At 37.3% G+C, this 25,815-nt stretch overlaps 1 protein-coding gene and 1 long non-coding RNA gene across 2 annotated transcripts; both read left to right on the plus strand.

The window, feature by feature from the left end:
* Nucleotides 1-1,756: 1,756 nt before the first annotated feature.
* LOC112198662 lies at nt 1,757-3,352 on the plus strand. The gene is made up of 2 exons (XR_005810200.1): nt 1,757-2,012; nt 2,880-3,352. It is a non-coding gene; the product is annotated as an uncharacterized LOC112198662 (long non-coding RNA).
* Nucleotides 3,353-21,878: 18,526 nt separating this feature from the next.
* On the plus strand, nt 21,879-25,589 carry LOC112196063 (protein SIEVE ELEMENT OCCLUSION B). Its single transcript, XM_024336345.2, has 7 exons — nt 21,879-22,207; nt 22,336-22,428; nt 22,515-22,960; nt 23,153-23,247; nt 23,335-23,465; nt 23,573-24,037; nt 24,778-25,589. The coding sequence occupies exons 1-7, from the start codon at nt 21,977-21,979 to the stop codon at nt 25,363-25,365; spliced, it is 2,049 nt and encodes a 682-aa protein (XP_024192113.1). The 5' UTR covers nt 21,879-21,976; the 3' UTR covers nt 25,366-25,589.
* Nucleotides 25,590-25,815: the final 226 nt, after the last annotated feature.

Consider the following 25,815-nt stretch of genomic DNA (forward strand, 5'->3'; position numbering starts at 1 on the left):
AATATACTTACTTTTGCATGATAGTGCTGTTGACAGAGGATATTCATATTCTTTTCAGTTCTTATAAAAAGCTTAAGTAGAGGATATGGACATGTATAAGCAAGAGATTGCATAGCTATCCAAGTCAAACAAGGATGTAGCCTCCTCTTTTATTTTTTAACCTTGGTTATAAATGTTGGTACCTAGAGTATTATGGTTGTTTTATTTTGTCTCACGTACAGCCAGCGGGCACGGCCTGAGGGAGACTCTATTTTATAGCCTATTTTCTCGCTTGCAAAGTGTATAAAACAAGAGCTATTGACTCTGAAATAATATGGCTCTATTTTCAATGATCTGTGCTTGAGAAATGTGATAGCTTGTAAAGTGTGTGACTGTTTCAATTATCTGACTGTAGGTACAACTTTTGCAGCTGTCTTGACCCAGGCAACACTCACAGTAGGTTTCCAGTCCTTAGATGCTGGGGTAATTTAGTTTTTATCCGGCATTTTGTCTTTGTGGTAGTGTTTATTCTAGAAGCATTGTTATTAGGATGCTATTATTGAGAATGCACAAAGAATATTAAATAACTGATTGCTTGACATTGTTGGATCATTTATATATTTTTCAAACTGATTTAACTAGCATATAGGATAATCTGATGGGAAATGGAATTGATTTTTCAGTCTGAAGTTTTCGCTGTTGAATGTAAAGGACAACTCTAATCGAATGTAAAGGACATAAACTGTAGATACTAAGTGAAAATATTTTTTATTTTTTGAAGTTCATAATACCTCTTACTTCATAATAATGTCTCAATTTCATAGACTTTTTGAAGTTCATAGATTTTCGGCTGCCCGTTTTACCTGCTAAGAGTAAACCATATGAATTCAGGGACCATTTAGTTTCCTCTTAAGATTTCCTTTGCTTGTCTTGTTTTTCTACGATTTCTTTCCTATAAATATTAAATGGTGTGTTATCCCTGTAATACAGATTTGGTTGGATTGCAGTTTTCATTGTTGGCTAATAAGTAATTGTTGATGGATTCTTGACTGGTTGGATGATGTGAGGGATGCTCTCTATATTTGATGCAAGGGGGAAGTTTCAGCAGTACATAAGGTAGACAGACAGCAATCTATCCATTTCTTTACAACAGTTTCTTCCTTTCTCTTCTTTCACCTGTTTATCAGGTATCATGTTTCTGATTGTTCTTCATGGCTTCATGACTAAAGAACATGTACTTGAGAACTATTGATGTCCTGGCATCAAGGCTTTACTTCTATTACTCTCTTAGCTATGAATATACTAGTGATCTCGCATAAATTAGAGGGTGAGTTGTATCTTATGATTCTTTTTTATGTACAAATGTCTCGATGTTAAGAACAAGGTCTAATTAAATGGTTTGTAGTAGAAGAGACTGAATTTGAACTGCATAAGAATAATAAAGGTACCTTCAATCCGAGTCAGATGGAGCCTCACCTCTCTAAATATATGGGTTTGTAGTATACCAATTTTCCATGAATTGGGTGTAAATATGCCATGTTGCTATTAGTATTTCTTTTCTCTGTTGATACAAACACTAGTTACTAAGGTGTTGTAGTGTACTTGCGTTTCCAAATCATATCAATGATAATTCCTATCTCTATCTCTTTCTGCCTATTTATTGATTTTTCCATTGTGTGGAGTCCAATATTTGAAGCTTTAAACTTTTGGGTAGATGTAAGACATCTAATTTAAGATGCATTCATACAAAAATGGTAGGCTCGGTCGCCAACAGCTGTGGTATACATGACTGAAAAATGACCCTAAACCTTGTTAGGAGTTATTCTACCATTTCCAGAATTTATATTATTCAGAACTGGGTATGGGACTGAATTGGGTTTTGATCAGGTGGGCAGGCTCCAGGATGGCAAGATGTGCAGCCTCATGATCCTCAAGTTCAAGACGCAGCCAACCATGTTTTGAAGAGCCTTCAACAAAAGTCCAATTCATTATTCCCTTATGAGCTTCAAGAGATTGTCCATGCTAAGGCAGAGGTCAGTAGTGATTTCCTTCAATGTGTTTTTTTTTTTTTGCTTATCTATCGTTGATATGTTGAGCTCGATAGTTGGGGTAGCTATTGGTTATGTTTATTGGCTAAGCCTGTTTTGATGTTCTGACTCTTCCTGCGTTTGACACCCAAGCTGAACCAGTGGGGCATTTCATGATTTTCGAAAAACCTATACTTCTTGTTTTTCTCTCAGTTTTTGATATCTTAAAGGAGACTCTTCAATGATCATTTTGAACATGGTTTCGTGAAAAAAGGAGTTAAAATGAGATACTTATGCTATTTTGAAGTTACTGCACTGTTTCAGGATTTCTGCAGAATTTAGCATTTCAGTCACTTTGGATTCTTGTTTGACCATCCATTTGAACTACGAATAGCATGAAACTATGCAAAATAGTATATTTGCATGTCTACTTGAAATCTGAAAAGTTGTGCTTAAAATCACTGAAAGAATAGTTGTTGGTGAATTTTTCTTTCTTGTTACCAGTTTTCTGAAATTGTCTCAAGCATGCAGCTTATTGTTACTCTTAGAATGCTTATGAGTATGTTTGTAGGATTTTGGGTATTTCCGGCAATTTTTATGGTTTTAGTTCATGTTTTTTCGACTTGGAAATCAAACCCTTTCGATTATTTTTTGTATAACTGTTTTAGATTTGAAAGGGGTTTTCTTGGTCTTCATAGATGCATATAAACACGGTGCATTTTTAGCTATTCTGGTGCTATACTTGGGGAGTTCAGTCTGTTTTCCAAATTATCCTTTGTATAAATGAAATTTTAATCATTCATGCTCTTTTTTTCCTAATGAAATTACCTTCTACTAATGTTTACTTTTTAATATCTTTTGGTGCATTTTTAGGCTATGGATTCATTTGAGCCCTATGGAAATGGATCAAATGGAGAGAATGGCGCAAATGTAGAAAACGACGCAAATGGAAATGGGGCAGAGAATGCATTGCCACCCCCACCCCATGTTATCCCTCCAGATGTTGTTCCATTGCATGCTCCGACAGATATTACACCTGAACCTTTTGTGCGCCTACCAATTGCTAGGCGAGGCCTTGGAACAAAAGGGCAAAAGATTCCTCTGCTGACTAATAGATTTAAATCTCTTACTATTTGAACATATATAGGCAACAGCTATAAATCTTGTGGGGTGAGGATGCATTCAAAGATGAGCATACAATCAGCTTCTACATGGAGCCTAAAGTGTTTAGATTACTCATTTGATGGTTTACAATGTTTGTATTTGATGACCTACTGTTCATTTTGTACGTAAATGGAACAAATGAATGCACAATCTAATTCCAGAATGGGATGTTCAAATGATCATACAACAGATTAGATATAATGATCACTGCCTGTTGTCTAAATGGCCAAAAATGGGACAGAAATACATTGCAATCAATCATATCACATATCGGTTTTTAACGAATCAGTGTCTTCTGATTTACACTCAGACAATAGAATTAATTGAACTCTGTTGTCCTACAAGTTAATCACATAACAGAAGCAATTGAACTCTGTTGTCCTAAAGTTAATCACACAACAGATATAGTCTAAGAACTGAAGTTTGAAGAGCAATCAGACAACAGACAAAATAAAAAAATGTTGTCTGACATGCTTAACATACAACAGTTGCAAACTGGCACTGTTGTCTGAAGACGCCCCTCAACTGCTACGCAGCTGCTCTGGGCATCTGCTGAGCCATCTGCCGAGCTATCACACAACAGTTATAACACATACCTGTTGTCTGTGTGTTTATCACACAACTGTGTTCCACCGTTGTCTGATTTTTCATCAGACAACGGCTCACTCTACAACGGTGGGTCTTCAAATCACACAACGGTTTTCTGCCATTGTATGATAACAAAATTGGTGTAGTGTAGGAGTTTCCATTTTCGGAAACTTACTATTTCCATTTTCAGTTTTACCATTTCCGGAAAATCAGAATCCTCCGTTCTCTCTCATTACCCGCGCTCAACCCGACTCGAACCAGGTGATCAGACTCGGTTTTTCTGAAGAGCTCTGGCCATCTCCGGCAACAAGACTTTCCAGATCAGTTCGCCTCCTCCGTGCGCTCCTCCCTGTGGTGTTCTCTAGCACCGATTCTCGATGGTGGTGGCGATAGAAGGAGGTACAGATTGGTGTTTTCGGATCCGGTCGGAAATCCTTGTTCCGACGTCGGCGGGGCTTCAAGTTGAGCATGGGGAGCTCAGAGCAGCCTCCTTGATCGATCCTTGGTGGTTGTTTGGATCGATTCACGTGAAACTTTGTTCAACTCGGATTGGATTACTGTTCACGGCTTGTGAGGTAGTTTTCGACCCTTTATGCTTGTTTTCTGACTTCGAGCTAGTTATGAAAGTTCACAAGCATGCTTAGATGAAGAACTTTGATGTTGGGAGTTTTGTGAAATATTGAGTTTTGGCCGGCGGCGGAGCGCCACCGCCTGTGGCTGCGTTCCGGCGGTGTTCCAAAAACTTAAGGAACTGTTTTTAGTGTTATATATGTTCTACTCGTTGATACGAGCGTTTCGATATATAATATGCAAATTTTGGAGTTCGTATGGAATTGTTATGATTTTTGCCGTTTCATATCGGTGAAATTACTCGTTCCGTGAGGATTCGAGCGTCCGATCGACTTGTGGTTTGGTCACATCGGTCGTAGATGTATTCTGGAGACATTGGATGGTCTTGGATGTGGTTTTGCCTCGATTGGCGCCACTTTGGGGATTTTAGTTCAAAACAGGGGTTTCGAACTTAAATCAAATGTGAATCGTTACTGATTGAGATCATTGGTGATTAGGTGCTTCTAAAGGTGAATTGGACGAGTTGTTGGTGATATTGTTAGTTCAGTTTTGTATAGAAGACGCAGGGGATTCTGAGGTGAGTAATCTCACGAAGTTCATTCACGAACGGGTTCACCATATTGTTTTGAGAGTTATTTAGTTAACTGCAAACTATAGTTGGTATCAGTAGGCATTCCTGAGCGGATGACTACGTATATATATATTTACGTGAAATAAATATGTATTGGTGGGTTTGTGGATTTGTGAAAACAATATGCATGAAATGATGCTTTTTATTGTTTTGGGTTGTGGCTTTTGGAAAACAAATTATTGTGGAAATGTTGATTTCGATTTGTTTTGAAAAGCGTTGTGATTTGTGTATTTGAGGAACATTTTAGTTCGCGGGTGGTTTATTTAAATGTGGGTCTTGTACCGGGAGTAATTGATAGGGATCAATTACGGAGAATCTTTCATTTTAGATTCGTGTAACATTTTGGGTCCATTGTGACTCCTTTAATGTTTTGGTATTTATACCGCGGGTCCAAAGACTTACGAGTCAAGGATCGTGGGTCACGAAATGTGATTGTGGGTGGGAAAATCAAGACTTCACGCCTTTGGCCGGGTTAGTGAATACTATCAGTTAGAGCTCTAGTCTGTCCGCCGTGCTTGTTTATTGATTTAAACGTGTGAGTTTATCTCGTGATTTGTGTGGGTTTATCCCGTGCTTGTTTATTGATTTAAACGTGTGAGTTTATCTCTTGATTTGTGTGGGTTTATCCCGTGATTTGTTTATTGATTTAAACGTGATTTGTGTGGGTTTATCCCGTGCTTGTTTATTGATTTAAACGTATGAGTTTATCTCGTGATTTGTGTGGGTTTATCCCGTGCTTGTTTATTGATTTAAACGTGTGAGTTTATCTCGTGATTTGTGTGGGTTTATCCTGTGATTTGTTTATTGATTTAAACGTGATTTGTGTGGGTTTATCCCGTGATTTGTTTATTGATTTAAACGTGATTTGTGTGGGTTTATCCCATGATTTGTTTATTCATTTAAACATGATTTGAGTGAGTTTATCTCGTGCTTTGTTTATTTATTTAAATGTGATTTGAGTGAGTTTATCTCGTGCTTTGTTTATTGATTTAAACGTGATTCGTGTGAGTTATTCTCGTGATTGGTGTGAGTTGTGTGTGGTTTGAGTTACTCATACGGGCTTGCAAAAGCTTACCAAGTTTGTTGTGTGGCAACCCGGTACACCATTCAAACGGTGTAGGGGAAAATCCTGCAGGTCAGGGTAATCGTGGCTGAAACTGAGGCAGCGAGCTAGCAGCTTTACGGTAGGAAGCCAATTTTGTGACTTTACCGTTATTAAGACTTCCGCTTGTAGTGAGCTCTGAGGAGCATTTACGTCTTATCTTGTTGTTGACAATTTAATTCGTAAGCTTGTGTAATATATAACTCTATGGAGCGAGTGTATATTAATTTTGAGGGTTCAGGGCATCAGTATGTACTTGGTTTAAAGGGAAAAAGATTCCAGGTATTTTGTATTGATGACTGAACGTGCACGCATGTATAATTATGAGATTATATATATCGATTTTCATGTGTGTAAAATCAGGGGCGTGACAAAAACGTTAGAGACTTGGAAATCCGCCGCCAATTATTTTCGAACAATGTTAAATTAACAATTAACCTAGTTTCAATTACTAAGGCATGAACAGAAATCGACCAAGAAACAAGTGGGAGCAGATCATGTCCTTTATTAATGTTTCCCTAATTACTTAGTCTACGTGAACGCACAATAGCTAAGCCTATCAAACATGCAATCAAGGTATAAAATGCTATCCTATCAACAACACATATAGTGTCAACATATTTGAAGCATTAAGATCTCATGGAAACGATTGATTATAGAGTTGTAGTCTAGTGTGGAACGCCTGCCTAGCATGCATGCTCTTCTAGTTGTTTAAAACATCAACTTTTGTCCAAAGCCTTGCATACTTGTGGATTAGAAAACAAGATGATTAAGTGAATTATTTTCTAAACCTTGCTCTAATTACACGCATAAATCCTATGTTGGCCACCATAAAACAAACACATGCAAAAGTTTTCAATCAATCAGAATTAAACAACCAATCCATACCAAAGATCAAGAAACTAGATTTAAACAAACATATGTTCTACATAATTGGGGCTTCAAACTTCGCCCCTAACAAAAAGTAACTAGCCACACATCGTCTTAAATTCAACAAATAAAAACATGAGTATTAAATTACAAGATGATAAAAACCATAAAAGGGAGAGTATGAGAGCCACGAATTCACTTTTAGGCAGCCTTGGATGCAGGCACTTCTTCAAGATGGTTCACGGCGAAGCTTGATGGAAGATGGATGATGATGTGCATGGTTTTTGCTCTTGAAGACTTGGGAATTTTAAGACTTAATTTGTGTACTAGGGTTTGGGAGCAGAAGATGGAGCTGTAGAGTGGTGCTTTTCAACATGTTCAGAGCCTCTATATATATGGAATACACAACCCAAGTTTCCTTTTCCAATTCTGCTTTGAAAGCCTCCCCTAGTTGCTTGAGGATTCCTCTACTTGGTGCACAATTAAATGATTTTCAAGCCTTAGTAGTCTTCCCAAAATCTTGAGGGATCATTCTAGAACTCTCCTTGATATTTGAAGCATCAATAACCTTCCAAAAATGCCCTAGAAATCCGTCCAAAGAAGAGTCTCGGCCATTATGCCATGTTTTGACTAGGATTCGATTTCTGACTCTGAAGCTTCCTTCTTGCACAAGGAACGACTTCGTCTTGACAATTTTCTGGATGGTTCTTGACTCCCACGTGTTCTATGACATCACATATTCTAGATTGATCAACAATATTCTGGAAAAACTCCAAGTAAATCGCCGGAACAGATCTCCCAAAAAGGTTCGTGAAAAGCTGACAGTTTCTGCCTTATCAGGAAACCAAATTTGAGCTTGGTTTCCTACTGCCTCGTTGACACTTCTGACCCGTTCTTTAGCTGTAGTTGAATTATAACATCCTGTATTCAAGGATCGCTGGCCCTTTCTACAAAGATGCAACTGAAAGAATGCAAGAATTGCTCCTCAAAACTGTTCCCATAAAGCTGATTCTGAAACTGCAGTTTTCTGCTTTGCAGCAACTGTTTTGCACAAAGATTTCCGTGGACTTCCCTTGTAATTTCCGGCCAAACGGTTGATCAAACTTGGTCCTTTGCATCAGTAATTCATGATCCATGGCTTCGTTGCTCCCTTTAAGCTCCTATTTCTCTTGAATCACTCCACAAACTACCTAAAAAGAAAACAAAGTTAAAACTGACTTTTTAAAGGAAATAACTAAGAAAAGTGTAAAGAATTGCACACTATATTTGTCGCATTTATGCTCCTATCAACTATCCTTGTTTTGTCCTATAATTCTCTACTCTTTGCTATTTGAATTTTGTAATTTTGATGTTCATGAATGTGGGTTGTGAGTAGTTAATTACTTTTGGGGGCTAACTCTAGCTCAATTTTGATGTAATTGACATATTTTTCAAGTGATAAATAATGTATTTTCATATGGGTGCACTCTAATTACTATGTTAATTGATTCTTGATGTATGAATTTAGGGAATTAACCACTCTCTTTGTTATGTGTTGAGATTTGTGATGTGTGATACAATTGGTGGTTCTTTTGTTCACTAGCTTCACGTAATTAGTGTGGTGTGTCAAGTAGTTACTTAATCAAGAATTAATGATTGCCTAGATTCCTATTTTCTTGTGCCCTTTGCCTTTAATCCTAGATGTTGTGGCCCTAACAAGGCATAATGATTAGCGTTAGAGAGTTCATTCTTGCCTTAACCGAAAGAATGGATACCAAATAAGAAAAATTGACTTAGTGGCCTTAACCGGCATTAGGTAGAGAACTACGTAATCGTTATATTCTAGGTTTTAACTATTGCATGCTTAAATCCCTAATTTCTAGAGCTCTACGCCTTTAGTTCATGTTCTGGTAGCCCTGGTATAAGGTACTAATTCATGAGTTAGAGAGTTCATATTTGTCCTAACCGAAAATGTGAATACCTCAAGGAAATTCGGCTTAGTGGCCTTGACCGGCATTAAGTACGGGATTTGGTTCTCATGAAGATATGTTTGTTTGCTTGAAATATGTTTGTTGCATTGAAATTGCTAGAGAGTGATCCCTAGTACCCAAAATCTCTCTATTTCATTTTTCTTCATTTTTAATTGTTGTTGTTCATTTAGTTTTTGGTTTAGTCTTTTAGAAAAATAAAATCACAATTTTGAATGACAATTTTTACCTCATTGTAAATAGCCACCACTAGGTTCTTAGTTTTGATTAGGCTTTGGTTTTTGCTAAGGCTTGGTGCCTTAGATTAGCGTTTTTATTTTATTTACTTTATTTTTCTTTTGTTTGCTTAGTGACTCTTGTTCCGACTACCTAAGGATTGTGGGTTAGCCACTAATCTCCGTGGAACGATAACTTTGGACACAATATTTCCCTATCTTGACAACGATACGTATGCTTGCGTAAATGGGTATCAAGTCAACCAGACTCATAAGTGGCTTTCCATTATAATTTTTAGCTATCTCGCTCCTAAATATAGAGAGCGAGATGAGCCTCTCTATAATTTAAAACATTCCTTTTGAGTTATTTTATATAAATTATAAATACATTTAAACTATTTAATCTTCATTTAAAAAGTAATATAAATTCAAAATTAGTTAAAATAGAGAGCACTGTTACAGACGTATTTCTAAAGTGGCTAGCTAAAATGGTTTTTTAGCTGCTTTGGCTAAAATTTGACTAAAAAATGGCTAACATTGCTAAAGATACTCTAAAAGGGATAAATCACCCAAAGTCAAGTCAATGTAGGATATGTAGTTGTAAACAAAAACAAATTGTAATTTTTAACATAGTTCATTAGTTCTGTTGCAACAGACCCAAAAGAAAAAGAAAAAAAAGAATCATAGTTCTGTAATACAAAGGCTTGTTTAAGAATCAATATACAAAACTCTCTCTCTCTCTCTCTCTTCTGGGTTTTCATCATCTTCTTCAAGTTTTCTTATATTTCTAGCACACGAAAGGTAATAGTAAGGAACAAAAGACACCAAACTAGATAAGCTGTGACAAAATTGCAGTAGTATGTTTTCTCATAAAATTGCAGTAGTATGGTCTCTCATAAATTGCAGTAGTATGTTTTCTCTTATCTATATATATTATACTATATACTAAAGCGCTAGAGTCCCATGAACAGCATTCCTCTAAGTGATTGTACTGTTTTTCCCCTACCTCGAGTTGTGTTGTTTTGGCACCGATTGGAAGTGGTGGAAAGCACAATTCGAGCAGAGAAAAGAGAGTAGAGGAATAAGGGAGAGAAGAAGAAAAGGGGGACGAGAAGAAAAGAAGAGGTGGAGAATTGGGATTGAGATTTTGCTACGCAACCAATGTCTCAAGGTCTTTTGCTTTGAGTTTTCGTCGATCACATGGAGTTTTTGTATGTGGGTATTGCGTATTATAATATCTTATGGGGGGTTGTTGATTCTGGGGTTGAATGTTTCTTCTATTGTGGTATAATCGACTCCCAGAACAAATCCTAGGTGAGTTCTAATGCATTAATTTTTTATTCTCTTTCATCATTCAAGGTTTATTTTTATTCCTATTTCCTTCAACTCTTCCCGTTTACTTCGAACTCTGAGTCTGGACCATCTGCACCATAAACTCAATTGTTAGAACCATCCCAAGTCGGCTTATCGCAGTGAAGTAAGTTTGAGCTTGGCGGTTTGTGCTGGTTTGAATCTTGCTCCTCTTTCTATAATTATTTTGATCAAATTTTTTTTTTTGAAGCGAGTAATTTTGCCATGTACTGGTGGAATAAACTATGAGTGTATAAGACTTACTGACCAAAAAATTTGCGGCATCGCGCGGGCCTAAATTTCCTAATAGAGTCTGAAATTGTAGCTTATCTGGGTAGCATATGATCAGCTTTTGCCCTCCTTAATCATGTGTTTGTGTCTTAAACATAAAAGAACGTACATACTAAAGAGATTTGATGGTGTGAATAATATGTAATAACTTCGATTCATTCAGAATGATTTACAACGTTTTATACAACAAAGATGCTAATTCTATCCATAATTATAGGACTAACTATAGTAATACAAATCTCTTAATTAACTTGTGATGACACAGAAGATCCCAATAACGAAGACTCTAGATCATATGAGATTCCTTTCCTCAATACTCCCCCTCAAGTTGGAGTGTATGTTAATTACACCCAACTTGCTCAATAGTGCTGAAAATTGCTTCGAACCTAGTGGCTTGGTGAACAAGTCAGCTGGTTGTTCCTTTGTTCGAATATGCATGGTTTTGACTAGCCCCCTCTGTACTTTTTCCCGCACAACATGGCAATCTATCTCAATATGCTTTGTGTGTTCGTGGAAGACGGGATTTGATGCTATATGAATGGCAGCTTGATTATCACAGAACAATTTAACTGCATGTGCATGTTTAACATTCAAATCTCTTAATAAACTTCGAAGCCACGTAATCTCACAACATGTTGTTGCCATAGATCTGTACTCCGCTTCTGCACTAGAACGAGACACTGTTCCTTTCTTTTTTGTTTTCCATGAGATGGGTGCGTTGCCTAAGAAAATACAGTAGCCAGTAGTTGATCTTCTTGTGTCCTTGCAACGTGTCCAATCTGCATCACAATACGCCTTGATCTCCAATTGTCCGGTGGAAGGCAAAAGTATTCCTTGTAATGGTGTCTGCTTAACATATCTCAACACCTTGTAAGCTACATCTAGATGAGGTTGTCTAGGGTTATCCATAAATTGACTTAGGATATGTACAGCATACACGAGGTCTGGTCTTGTGACTGTGAGGTATATGAGCCTTCCAACTAATCTGCGATACTGAGAGGCATCCTTTAAAACGACCCCTTCACCTTGCGTTAGCACCAAGTTTTGAACAATTGGGAATCGAGATGGTTTAGCGCCTAGGAAGCTTGCATCTTCAAGGACCTCTAATGCATACTTTCGTTGGCATAAAACAATTAATGCCTTGCTTGGACCTTGCCACCTCTATTCCAAGGAAGTACCTTAACTGACCCATATCTTTGAGCTTGAAATGACTCGCAAGGAAGTGCTTTGTCTCCATGATGTCTTGTAAGTTATTTCCTGCCAGTATAACATCGTCAACATAGACTAGCAAGGCTGTGAATCTACCTTGAGTGTGTCAGACGAAGAGTGAGTAATCAGACCAAGACTGATTGAATCCGGCAGCCTTGAGAGGACCAGAAAGTTTCAAAAACCACTCCTCGATGCTTGCTTGAGGCCATACAATGATTTGTGTAACTTGCAAACTCTATTCTTGCCCTTTCGTCTGAAACCAGGAGGCAACTTCATGTACACATCTTCATAGAGGTCACCGTTAAGGAAATCATTGTGGACATCTAGTTGATGAAGATGCCAACCTTGAAGAGCTGTAAGGCTGAGTAACACTCGAACTATTGTTAGTTTGGCCACCGGAGCAAAAGTCTCGCGGTAATCAATCCCTGCAACTTGACTATAACCTTTTGCAACCAAACGAGCTTTATACCTCTCTACTGTGCCATCTGGGTTGTGTTTGATCTTGTAAACCCACTTGCAACTGATTGGTTTCTTGTCAGGGGGGAGAGGCACTAAACTCCATGCCTTGTTTTCTTGAAGAGCTTGAATCTCTTTGTCCATAGCTTCTCTCCATCATGGTTCAAGGACATCCAGAGAGAAAGATCTAGGTTCCTTTTCGAGTGTAATGTTAACAGTGAAAGCTTTATGTGTAGGAGAGAGTCTATCAGAGGATAAAACATGAGCAATAGAATGAGGGGTACCTGGATGAGTGACCTCGCTCGTGGAAGATGATGGTGCAATACGTGAAGGAAGGGCTGCCTCAATATGAAAGCCTTGCAATGTGGTTGGAGTTCTAGTTGGCCGTGACGATGTTCGTGGTTGTGGCAATGAAGAATGAGGTATTGCATCTTGGGGATACGGATAATTCTGGTGGTGACGTATTTGGAAAATGAGATGGTGGAATATTTGAATCAGAGTGATTTGTGGGATTGATATCAGCGGAAGTTGTGGGATTAGATTCAAGATTTGATTCCGAGTGATTTGTGGGATTAATATCAGCGGAAGTTATGGAATTAGAATCAAGATTTGATTCCGAGTGATATTTGTGGAGATTTGATCGTCATCAATGTGAGGTGAGGTAGATAAAGAAGGAAAGAGTTGAGGAGGTGTTGGAAAACTGACAGAAGGCGAAGATGTGGAGAGTTTGAATTGATAAGGAAACTCGGTTTCAAAGAATATAACATCTCGTGAGACTAACATTTTTTTATCTTTCAGGCTATAGACTTTATATCCCTTTTGACCATGAGGGTAACCAAGGAAGAGTTGACAGGACCTGCCCCGAATTTCACCCTGAAATCCGAGGTGGCCCTGTGGGGCCCACCTTAGGAATAACTCTACCCAAAATTCAGCAGAGTTACCCCTAAAAATGGACTACCCAAAACCTATAGAATTACAATCACACTTCTAACAAATCATCCATAATCTCCTGGAGCCACCCTGCTCCTCAAAATCCAACAACTCCACAATTTACAATTTACAAGTAAAATCCGAACAATACAACATAACCCAAACTTTACAATAATTGTCCCACAGGTTATCAGAGCAATCTAAAAGATAGAAGGAATTCATAATACTCATAGGTTCAACGATTAACCTACAATATGAAAACGACTGCTGCAGATGCTATGCCTCGAATCCTAGTATGCCGAACCAGCTACTCTACGAACTGGGCATTTGAAACCAAAGGGCCCAGGGAAAAGTACATAAAAACGTTAGCGTGAGTGGACAAAAATAAACAATTTAAAAGAAAAAGGATTTCATACTTTCCCACATTTATTCCTTTAAAAACTCGATGCATACACAAATGGTAAAACACATTTAACTTTAAATCCAAGGATTTCAAACGGTAAACCGACTAGCCTCGCTAGTCACAAGATTCGAAAAAAATATATATTGTAAAATCGAAATACCGTTTCTCAAGAAGATAAGACCAGCCCCGCTGGCTATAATGAAAAACAGACTAACCCCGCCAGTCAAGCAACGATAAAATATGGGGAAGAAATTTCACCATACGAAAGAAAGGAGCCTCCCAGGCTCGGGTCGGAGTGTCCCACACTCTAGAGCATCCCATGCTCTGCTCTTACTCACCCACGAACACATAGTAAGTAGGGAGGAGTACTAATAGGCTAGCTAGCAATAAAATATAGCGACCCAGGTATTGTGGGTAAAAACCATTCAAATCCAATAAATCTATAAGGCTTCCCCATGTCCCACGAATAAAGAAAACACGGGTACGATTCCCAACAGTACCCGGAAATTCTAATAAAAGGTCTCATAAGTCAACAGCGTGTCCCACACGCTAAAAGAATAATTAGATTATCAATAAGGCATTCCCAATGCCAAAATCTAAAGTCGATACATAAATATGAAGATTTACTTCATCGAAAACTCATTTCGAAAATAAAATCTCAAATCAACGAATATAAATATAATATAAATAGTATAAATCCGGAAATCACATCGAAAATAATTCGTCGAAAATCAACATCAATTATAAATTCGAATCCGAGCATAACAACTTAATAACCGAAATTCACAATCGGTATAAATCATAAATACTTCATGAAAATCATTATTGAAAGCAAATCCACGAGATAAATCGCAATCAAATTCCGAAATCAATTCATATGCTCGGAAAGTAATATGTTAACTAAATAGAACATACTTTAATAAATAAATGCATGCATCACTTATTTGAAAACAAAAGTCCACTCACGTTATACGGCTAACGTGGTATCCAAGCGTAAGGATCCTCGTCGAGCGATAGGTCAGTATCACGTCCTGTACACAAATATAATCGGTAAACAACAATTCGATAAATGTTTACGATTCAAAACAAATCCCAAAAACCCTACGTACTCCAACATCTCCATTTCTTTCCGGATTCATGCCAAACTTCACCATTAATATCCATCCGTCGATTAATGTATTCCATATCGGAACAAGGGAAATCCGAAGGTCGGATTCCCACAAATCAATAACCGAAACTCCCAAACTTTGGAAATTCATAATCCATGTCAAACTTCTCCCAAAATTAACCAAAATCATATATTCAACCTCTACAACCATTATAGAATTTAATAGGCTAAAAATTGAAATTAAAAAGCAGCCCTACGCGCCTCCACGAGTGACCTACATTGACGGCTCGTGGGGCCCACGCGCCGCGGCCACCACCTCCGATGGCCACCAAATTTTGGCAGGAACAACTACTCAACACACCCAATCTTTTTCTCAACTACAACACAATCTAATTTTACCTTGAAACAGTCGAAATCAACCAGTGAAGAAAACCCAGAAATTCCAAACCCTAGGTTTGGGAATTTCCTCGATTCGTCCTCCACGCTGCAAATTGAAGTGAATGACCTTAGGGGAAATGATCACCGGCAAAAACTAAATCTTCGACGCCGGTTTGGTGGCCGGAGACGGCCAGAATCGCCGGAAATCGATGGAAATTCCAAACTGCTACAGTGAAACTTCAAGGACCCGATGCGTCATTTTCCGGCCAAGCCGCCGTGAGTTACCGCCGTGGGGAGGTTGGGTAGGAGTAGAGGAGTCGACCAGTGCCGGTTGTTCGCTCCTAGGTGGCCGGAAGAGGGAGATGGCCGGAGTTGCAGAGAGCGCCGAGGGGAGGGAGAAAATGCGAGAGGAAGGAGAGAGAAGAAGAAAGAAAAACTTACCAGCCACAGTAACTTTTTCAAATATATACTACTTACCATAAACAGTAATTTCCTTATTTCGCTCATAACTTTCGCATACGAACTCCGATTTCTACGTACCACATATGCATGCGCCGTTTAACGTCCTCTACAACTTTCATGAAGGAAATTTTCTCAAATTTTGACCCGAACAAAAAGTCAACTTTTAGGGCCACTAAAACTGAAAATAAAGGTCGTTTACCGTCCAAATGACTAGTAAACGGGTAATTGAGATACGGGACGTTACAGATACACTCAGTAGAGCGTGGATCAAACTTGCTGGGCTGGAGTGGATGAGTAGACACAAAGCAACGACAACCAAAAACACGCAAATGAGAGTAGTTTGGTGATTTGTGAAATAACGTTTTCAAAAGGTGTTTTACCTTGCAAAATTGGTGTCGGTGTCCTATTTATTAGATAGGCAGCGGTGAGTATGGCATCCCCCCAAAATGGTTTAGGCAAGTTTGATTGAAAGAGAAGTGCACGAGCAACGTTTAACAAGTGCCTGTGTTTGCGCTCAGCGACGCCATTCTGTTGGGGCGTGTTGATGCAACTGGTCTGATGTAAAATACCCTTGGAAGAGTAAAATTATTTGCATTTAAATTCTGGACCATTGTCACTCCTAACAATTTTTACTCTTTTGCCAAATTGATTCTCAACTAAATTGACAAAGTGAATGAGTAGGGCTCGTGTTTCTAACTTGTGATGCATGAGATAAACCCAAGTGCTTCTAGAGTGATCATCAACTATGGTTAAGAAATATTGTGCCCCAGAAAGAGATGGGACGTGGTAGCCACCCCATATGTCCACATGAATCAAATCAAAACAAGAATTACTAGAAGAAACACTCAACGGAAAAGGTCTTCTAGTTTGTTTAGCTAAAGGGAAAATGGAACAAGGACTTGCATTGCAAGATTTATTTCGCAAAAAGGGAAATAATAAAGACACTTTGCTAGATGGATGTCCGAGCCTTTGATGCCATAGGTCATGTGTTTTAGTGTTCACCACATTGCACGTTCCTTTCTTTGGCAGATTGAGACAGTAGAGTCCCTCACTTTCAGTTCCTGTCCCAATCATCCTCCCCGATTGAAGGTCCTGTATGAAACAAACTTGTTTAAGAAATATGGTGATATAAAAGGAATCAAATGCAAGTTTGCTGATGGAGATGAGATTTAGGTAAAACAATGGGACACATAGAACATTATGAAGGACAAAGTGTGAAGAAAATGACACTGTCCCAATGTGAGAAACATGTAATGTGGTACCATCGGGCAACTTCACTGTACGATTGAGCACAGGTTGAAAAGATGTGAGGAAAGCCGAATTACAAACTATGTGGTCACTAGCCCCACTATCTAGGATCCATGTTACATCTTTATTATCTTGTGAGAGGGCAAATGCTTTACCCTAGAGCTCCTCATAGTTAGGAATGTTACCAACAAGATTGCCTGAAGGCTGTTTGATCGAATTCAACTTCTATAGTAGTAGGTGGCCATCATTGGAATTCTCCCATGGTTTTGAGGTCTTGGAAGAGCTTTGGTCTTTCTTGTGTTTAATGACCTGTTGTTCTTCATCACCAGCCATGAGGTATTTTGTTTGTGTAGATTTCTAGGTTCTCAAGAGCGATTGCTCTGATACCATAAAGAGATTTGATAGTGTGAATAATATGTAATAACTTCGATTCATTCAGAATGATTTACAACGTTTTATACAACAAAGATGCTAATTCTATCCATAATTATAGGACTAACTATAGTAATACAAATCTCTTAATTAACTTGTGATGACACAGAAGATCCCAATAACGAAGACTCCAGATCATATGAGATTCCTTTCCTCAATACATACATTTACTTCCAGTTTTTGCAGAACCAGATCCAAGTGTGAAACTAATGGGAACCGAAGAAGATCATGAAATTCATGTGAGAAAAATAAAATGCATTAATGGATAACATAATTCATGTACAATCCAATAACTTCATCCCCACAAATTCACACCGGGCGCATGTAGATGTAAACAGAAGAAAAAAAAAAGTGGCTAGATCGATTGAATAAACTTCAATAATTTGACATTACACTTTGTGCAAAACTATCTGATGGGCTCATAGTAATTGGTTGACATTTTAAATAAGTTTATAATGACAAATAGAACATGACCTTTTTGAGAATCTCCAATCAAAATGTTAAATGGAGTGTGTTAAAATTGACATTCAAGACTGATGTAGTAATGTTATATTTGTAAAACTTATTCTTCATTGAGTATGTCAAATAATAAAGATATTTTATTTGTTTTTTAAATTATTTTATTTACAAACAATAATTTTCTTTTGTCATTCCTCTCGTTCTCATTCTCTCTCCTTCTCCTTTTGGTTTCTCCTTCTCCTTCTTAACTTCTCCATTACAACATAAATAGATGTCGAAATTCTAAAAATATATCCAAGCAATCTATAAAAAATAAAACTGAGATTCCAGTTCTCCCTTTCATTTCTATCTTCTTCTTAGTCTCCCTCTTTAGATTATTGTACTTCTTCTCCCTTTGTTTCATTCTCCATCTTCTTCCTCTTATTTTTTATTCAACACAGAAAACTTTATCTCACCAAAGAAATTCTACAATATGCTAACATATGACATACATACGTTTACCACTTTTAAGACTTAATTACTCAAATAAGAACCCACTAAAATTACCACTTTTAAGACTTCATTACTCAAATGAGAACTTATTTTACTATAACAAGAACCTTATTAACCTTCATGAGGATGTTTTCTAGTTACTAGCCGCATGAGTGATCAAAATGGTAACATGATCGAGTCCTCAAAGTGGTAATATGACATGTATGAGGAATGTTAACGTATTATAACTTTACCCATCTTACCAACAACCCATCACCAATTAGCTAGACTCTTCCCCAGCGATCTGTTCTTTTTTGGATTGCAAAGGTATTATTATGATCTAAGTGGTTGGGGCTTCATCTGATTCAGTATAGTTGGTGACTTCATCTTTCTAAATTCATGAATTTTGGGCACCTGCAGTAGCTGTAGCGATGAGAAAGACGATCTCTAAAGGTTTTGCATGTTGGTCTAGGTAGGAAGAAAGTTATTTATTTATTTTATAGAGGGAGGATATAATGATCCTTTCTAGCCTGCGTATTAATATATATCGACATGATATTCTTCAAAAAAAAAATTATTTATTTATTTTATCTCTTATATTGAGCTTCAGGGATATTATGATTTTATTGATTTGAACCACTGCATATATAATAATACAACACAATATTCTGCGACCATAAAATAACTGCAAACGGAGATAACGAAGATTAGTTTTGAAGTTAAATATCATGAATGGTCAATTCTTCCTTTCTTCTCCTGAAAGGGAGAAAAAACAAGATTGATGTGAAATGTTAGCCAAATATGCCTACTCCAAACACAAACTTTGAGTGTTGCGGTTTATGCATGCGGATGAGGAGTAAAAGCAAAGGTCTAGAAATTAAATTGACAAAGCAATGGACGGAGAATGAGACCAACTTGAAAATGAAAACGTAGCTAGCTAGGACTGCAAAAAAAAAGGTTATCAAAACAAACCGTCACACAAATTTTTAATTATCAATGTTAAGAAGCGAGTGCCAGAAATTGGTTATCATAGAGAAATATATGATATTAAGTGATATTTTGTTTACTACTTCTTTTGCAACAGTCGATGTGAGCGGTTTAATTAGTATCCAGCCAGTATGTGTATATAAATATATATTGTTTAACATATAGAGAAATATATGATATTAATTTTTTTGCGACAATCGATTTGAGATGTCTAGCGTCCATCCATACTCTCAAAGAAAATGTGATAATTAAGCTGTTAGTGATGAAATCTTATTCTTACATCATTACTTTTGAATATATATTTCTTATATTTTCATCGGTCGATATAAACTCTTAATTATTTGTACGTGTTTACAGAATTCTTTAAAACACTCACAGAAGAACGTGTAACACGAGCTAGAGATGACACACAACGGCTAACTCTCAAACTTGTCTTGTTCACTTCATTGCTAAAAAAAAAAAATCGTAATTTATCTCGTACCTAGAAGCCCAAAGAAGACATGCAAAGTTGTTGAGCGATCGACCAATTATTATATGTCCCCTGGCAAGGGTGTGTACCTGCCAGATGCATGAAGACTACCAGAAACCACAGTTCGCATCTGCGATATAAATGCAGAGCATAATTGAGATTTATAATTGACGTGATACTTACCTGCCTAGCCTGGGCCTTTTTCTACCATTCAGATCAGTTTTCACATGCATCCTTTAATAAGGGAGACAGAAAAATTGTCCCTTTTTTTTATTGATTTAAAAAAAAAAATTCTGGTAAAGTAACCACCCAGTTTATTTAGAGGTTAATATTCATTATCTTTGTGTACTTCTAAGTGTAATTATGATTTTCTTATTTTTCTCCCCAATATTACATTTTTACTTCTATATTTTTGTGTTCTACCAACTAATATATAAGAAAACAGTGTCGTTCTTCAAACTCCAATAGAAGTAAGGACATGGATCCAAACCAATTAAAAAGAAAAAGAAAAAGTGTATGGATTCAGACCAAAGAAGGAAAAGAAAGTGTGTTCCCATTCCACGCAAAACACATTGAGGAAAGTAGAACCAAACCCTATGCATATGCACCGCGTAAAGTTTCTTATCCATTTTTAAGTTGCAGTGTCTTTTTTTCCAATAAAGACTAAAACTTGCATGCTGGTAAAGAAAGAGAAAGGCCGAACATGTGAATCCAAGAAAACCGATCATAGGATCCATATGAAGATAATGAAATGGTTGCATGTACAAGCATCTGCAGCCATTATTTGTACTGGACCAGTTTGCAGTATTTATGTCTAGCTATAGTAGTTGAAGACAATACTTAAAATCAGTCATTATTTTCGCACATGCATATAGATGGCACTACAAATATTTAAAGAGTCTATTCACTACCTGTAGGATATATAGATCTAGGTTATATATGTACAATGATAAATTGTATGACCAGGCAAAGACAAGGGTATCATATTATCCAATATTTTATCATTGTATAACCAGGCAAAGACAAGGGTTTCGTATTATTCAATATTTATGAAAGAGCTTGCTACTTGAGAAAAAATTAACTTAATTTGCTAGATAATTAGTTTCTCATTTTCTTTTTTCATGATTTAAACCAAATAGTACTGTCGAGATTTTGCATTGTCTGAAGCTGGAGAAGTAATTCGTGTTATGCTGACCAAAAGATTCCAATATGGTTACTGGCTAAGATTTATATCTAGGTTTTGAGAGCTTCAACTCAAAAATTGCCTATATTAAGGAATTTAAGCAATACGTACAATATATGTATCCATATCGCCATAACAAACAGAACCAAATGTTAAGGAACCTGCTCCCATCCACTGTCATATAAACCACCAGGAGTGGATGTGAAAATGAAGTCATTTAGACTTCTCTAGAGAACAGAATCAAATTTGGGTTCTTGAAACAACTAGAGGAAGTGAAAGTGTATATAAGACAGATCTATGAGCCAGGAAGTAATGCAAGAAGTTAAAATGACAAAGGATCAAAATGCCATTGCACAATGTTCATAACCACAGGCATATTATAGGTTCTCAAACCCCAGTATAATAGGTTTTATTTGTTTCCTTTGGTTGGGATTGATGAAGAAGATAAAAGGTTTAATGAAGACGGAATAAAAAATATAGAGTGTGGGTTTAGTGAAGATTGAAAAATATCCTGCAGAGAACGCACACTGGATAAGAGGGTTACAACAATCGATGGCAAATGGTCAAATCACCTGTCTTCAATTTTTCTATCTTTATCATGTCTCTATGTTGTGATTGGTTCTCATGATTAAAAAAATAGAACAAAAGATTAAAGAAATATTTTTTTAGTTCATGAGAACCAATTACAACATTGAGACAGGATTGAGATAGAAAAATGGGGACAAAGTGATTTCGTCCCAAGTGTGAAACACTTCGTTACAGACGGGGCCGAACATCAATTAATTATAGTTCCAACATTACATTCACGTGTTTGTTATCTGGCTCTCAAACCTCAACCCACACCCTTCACGTGGCATGATCTTGTAGAAAGGGAGCCCACTGAGGGACTACCATACAACCTAAATATGGCTATATAAATAGGGCAAGCATCTTGCAAGAGCAGCACCACCAAGAAGCAAACACAAACCATTAGCCACAAGTTTGCATTCCTTGTTCTCTCCATCCCTGCCATTAAGCCACCATCATCATGCTAGGCCTAGCGCACAATGTTGCTACCAAGGTAGCCACAGTAGTCCACACTACTCAGAAAACCATTGCAGGGGAGCTTAGTCTGTTTGCCATGTCTGACAAGAAGATCTTGGAGGAGATTTACACGACTCATGTCCATGCTGATGAATCCTTCGATGACGATTCTCTATTCGTCATTGTTGAGAACATCCTCAAGCGTGCAACCCAAAATGTTGATAAAATAGTGCAGGTAAATATTTTGTGATTATAATGCGTGGAAGAATGACCAATGATTTTTTAGTTGCTAGAAAACGCCTTTTTGTTCTTGTTTTGTTTTTTTTTGTGGTAGTGACTGCTACATTCTTATGGTTGATGCAGGGTACTCAAGTGCATGTGGACAACATACAGGAGAAAACCCCCAAAGCCAGTTTCAGCGTGCCATTGTGCACACTAAAGGGAATCTCTTGCGAGGTCATTACTTGTGAAAATCCAAAATTTTCACAATAGATATTGTAAATTGTTTGTTATAGTTTCATAGTGACATTTGAATTTTTCAGATGCAATGCAAGCCTCCTGGTGATGAAATCGCCCACAACACAACAGTGGCAATACTCAACAAGCTGTCGGAGTATTCATGGGAAGCAAAGGCATCACTGACCCTAGCAGCTTTTGCTATGGAATATGGTGAATTCTGGCTCCTGGCGCAGCTTCGCGAATCAGACCACCTTGCCAAATCAATTGCAATCCTCAAACGAGTCCCTGTTCTCCTCAAGCAGTCAGAACTGCACAAGCGCAGGCAATCAATTCTTGAGCTTAACAATCTGATCAAGGCCATACTGCAAGTGATCGAATGCATTGACCAGTTCAATAAGTATTCCACTTATGACCCAAAAGATGTCCCCAATTTGTCTATAGCATTGGATCATATTCCGGTTAATGTCTATTGGGTTATCATCACTGTTGTTGCTTGTGCCACTAAGATCACTATACTCACTAGTGATGAGTAAGTTCTTCTCCATCGTTTTACGGAATTATTTCACATCCATTTACAACAAAAAAATATTAACCCTGTGTAAATATGCTGCTTTGTGTTGTGGGACATTGAATAATGAAAACAATCATGTACCAGTTTTAAATATCTACCCATTTAATTTATAGTACTTAAATTTATTATAATATTTACCAATGTTTACAGGGACAAGGAGTATGATCTGGCCCCTTATTCTCAAAAAATCCACTATGTCCTTAACAAGCTAACGATTCAGCTAAGAGTTTGCAGGAAACAAATTGGTAGATTACTAGTTTACGGATCATTAATTAATTGAAATATGCATTTGGAAATGAATGTTGAAGAGTTATTATTGTTGCATAATGCAGAGGAGGCAGAGACTTACAGAAGGATCCTGAAATTGTTCCGAACCCCTACTGAAATTATGGAGGTTTTCAAGGGATTAATATTTACAAAGGATAATGTCCTGCCACTCATCGATGGTTCAGCTAAGCAAACGGTTTGCTCATATCTATAGTGACATTACTGATTTACTGCTATCATTCAATGAAGTATATCAGCTACTATAGTGGAATGTACGTAATTGTGAGATATTTGGTTTAACAGGTTAAGATCGACATCCTAAGGAGAAAGAATGTGTTATTGTTCATTACCAGCCTAGACATCTCCGACAATGACATTTCGATTCTGAAACCGATCCACGAGTTCACAAAGAGAGACAATCAGTATAAGATTGTCTGGATTCCAATTGTGGAGCAATGGACTGATGACCTGAGAAAAAAGTTTGATATCCTGAAGAACAAGATGCCGTGGCTTACGGTGCAGTACTCTGGACCTATTGCAGGCATCAAGTTCATCAAGGAGGAGTGGAATTTCAAGGGTAAGCCTACAGTGGTGGTGATGAACCCACAAGGAAAGGTCGAACACCCTAACGCTCTCCACATGATTCGGTTATGGGGAGCCAAGGCCTTCCCTTTCACAGAGACAACAGAAGAAGAACTGTCACATTCTCATGCAGAAAAATGGGTTGGCTCCGTTGTTAAAGGAACTCACCCATATGTGCACACTTGGGTACGTAATTCTTCTCAACCGATCAAAGTGCATATTTAAACTCACTGTTCCCTCTTGCCACGATTACTTATCAGTTTTTGCATTATGGGATTAATATATTAACATTGACAAATAAGTTCACAAAATGGGAGAATTACTTTACAGTTGTCTATGATCGAAAATATTCACCTGGTCAGTTGCTGACCAAGAAAATAATGCCCAATCACCGTTGGATGTAAATCCAATGGCGGAGAGAATTATTTTTAAGTTGAGGTGTTTTGTTTTTCACCCTTGGATGTAAATCTAAGGGTTATTGAGCATAAATTATTTGGTCAGCAACTGACCAGGTGAACACCACTATGTCTATGATAGGCTTACCATTGCAAGTAACTAGCTAGTCTAGTACATGAAGCTGATCTTCATTTTAATTTATATCGATAGGTAATGCATGGTAACATTTTATTGAACTCGCATATAACATTATTAAGAGATCTTATTTATTAAAAGAATAGTGCTAGCTGATTTATCACCAAATTAATTATATGTTCAGTTAAATAATTGGAGTTAGATTTTAATAATAAAACAATCACAGATCATTTGAGGAAAAAGATTTATTGTGTGTGCGCATGCGCCTATATATATATATATATATAAAGTGCACTTAATCAAATTTGTTATGCTTGCATTTTTTTAATGAAAATAATTTGTCATGCTTTTAATAATTGAACTTTTGCAATTCAACTATCATGGCAATCAAACAGATCAAAGAGGATAAGTACATCTTCTTCTATGGCGGTAAAGACAACGAATGGATTCAGCAATTCACAAAGAAAGCGACTACCCTTGCAAATGATCCAATCTTCAAGGAAGCAAAGATTCACCTAGAGTTGGTATGCGTTGGAAAAGGCAGCAAAGGAGAAGATGACCATAGCGGTCTAGGCCGCTTCTGGACCAGTGTAGAGAGCCTATTCTTCACCAAAGACCACAAGCAGGTCGACTCGGTCAGTCAAGAAATCCAGAAGCTTCTCTCTTACAAAAACGAGAATGGATGGGCCGTGCTTAGCAAAGGGTCGACAGTGTTGGTCATAGGTCATGGTGTCTCGGTGTTGAAGGTGGTAGAGGACTTTGAGAAATGGAAGGACCATGTCAAGGAGAAAGGGTTTGAGTTTTGTTTCAAGGCCTATTATGGGCAGATTAGTCAGGCTAGTCGACCGTGCTGCCGTCTGGACATTCCAAGGTCTAACGGAAAGGTTCCAGAGAAGATGAAGTGCCCTGATTGCCAGCGTAGTATGGAGACTTTTATCAGTTACAAGTGTTGCCACGTTGATAGTCCTACTGCACATCATTAAGTGCGGGCTTAATTAATTGGTGTTTCAGTCCTTCAGTACTAGTAATTCTAGACTATGTTATGTTATCTTTTACCTTTGCTAGAATAAATAAGGGGGCATGCGATGCATTGTTATGCTTGGGCATTACCCAAACTTATGATTTGAATTTTCCTGCTATAGCAATATGGCTACTATGTTGGATGTTAAGGTACGTTTTGAATTGAATAAAACCAATGTTTTGGTGACTTTGTGGATTGTCAATTATTTAAGGATTTTTCTGCTTGTTTGATTGCCAATTTAATTTTTACTGCAATTTTTTAATAAATAAAAATTAAGCAAGATAATTTTTTATTTTCGCCAAAAGTTGAATTACGTTATCAAAATATTCCGTAGAATAATAAACTAAGATACCAAATTTCTAAAATATTCTTAATATTTTATATTTTAAAAAAACTAATAATATGTTAATAA

The sequence above is a fragment of the Rosa chinensis genome, chromosome 4, assembly GCF_002994745.2.
Source record: "Rosa chinensis cultivar Old Blush chromosome 4, RchiOBHm-V2, whole genome shotgun sequence".
Taxonomy (NCBI): domain Eukaryota; kingdom Viridiplantae; phylum Streptophyta; class Magnoliopsida; order Rosales; family Rosaceae; genus Rosa; species Rosa chinensis.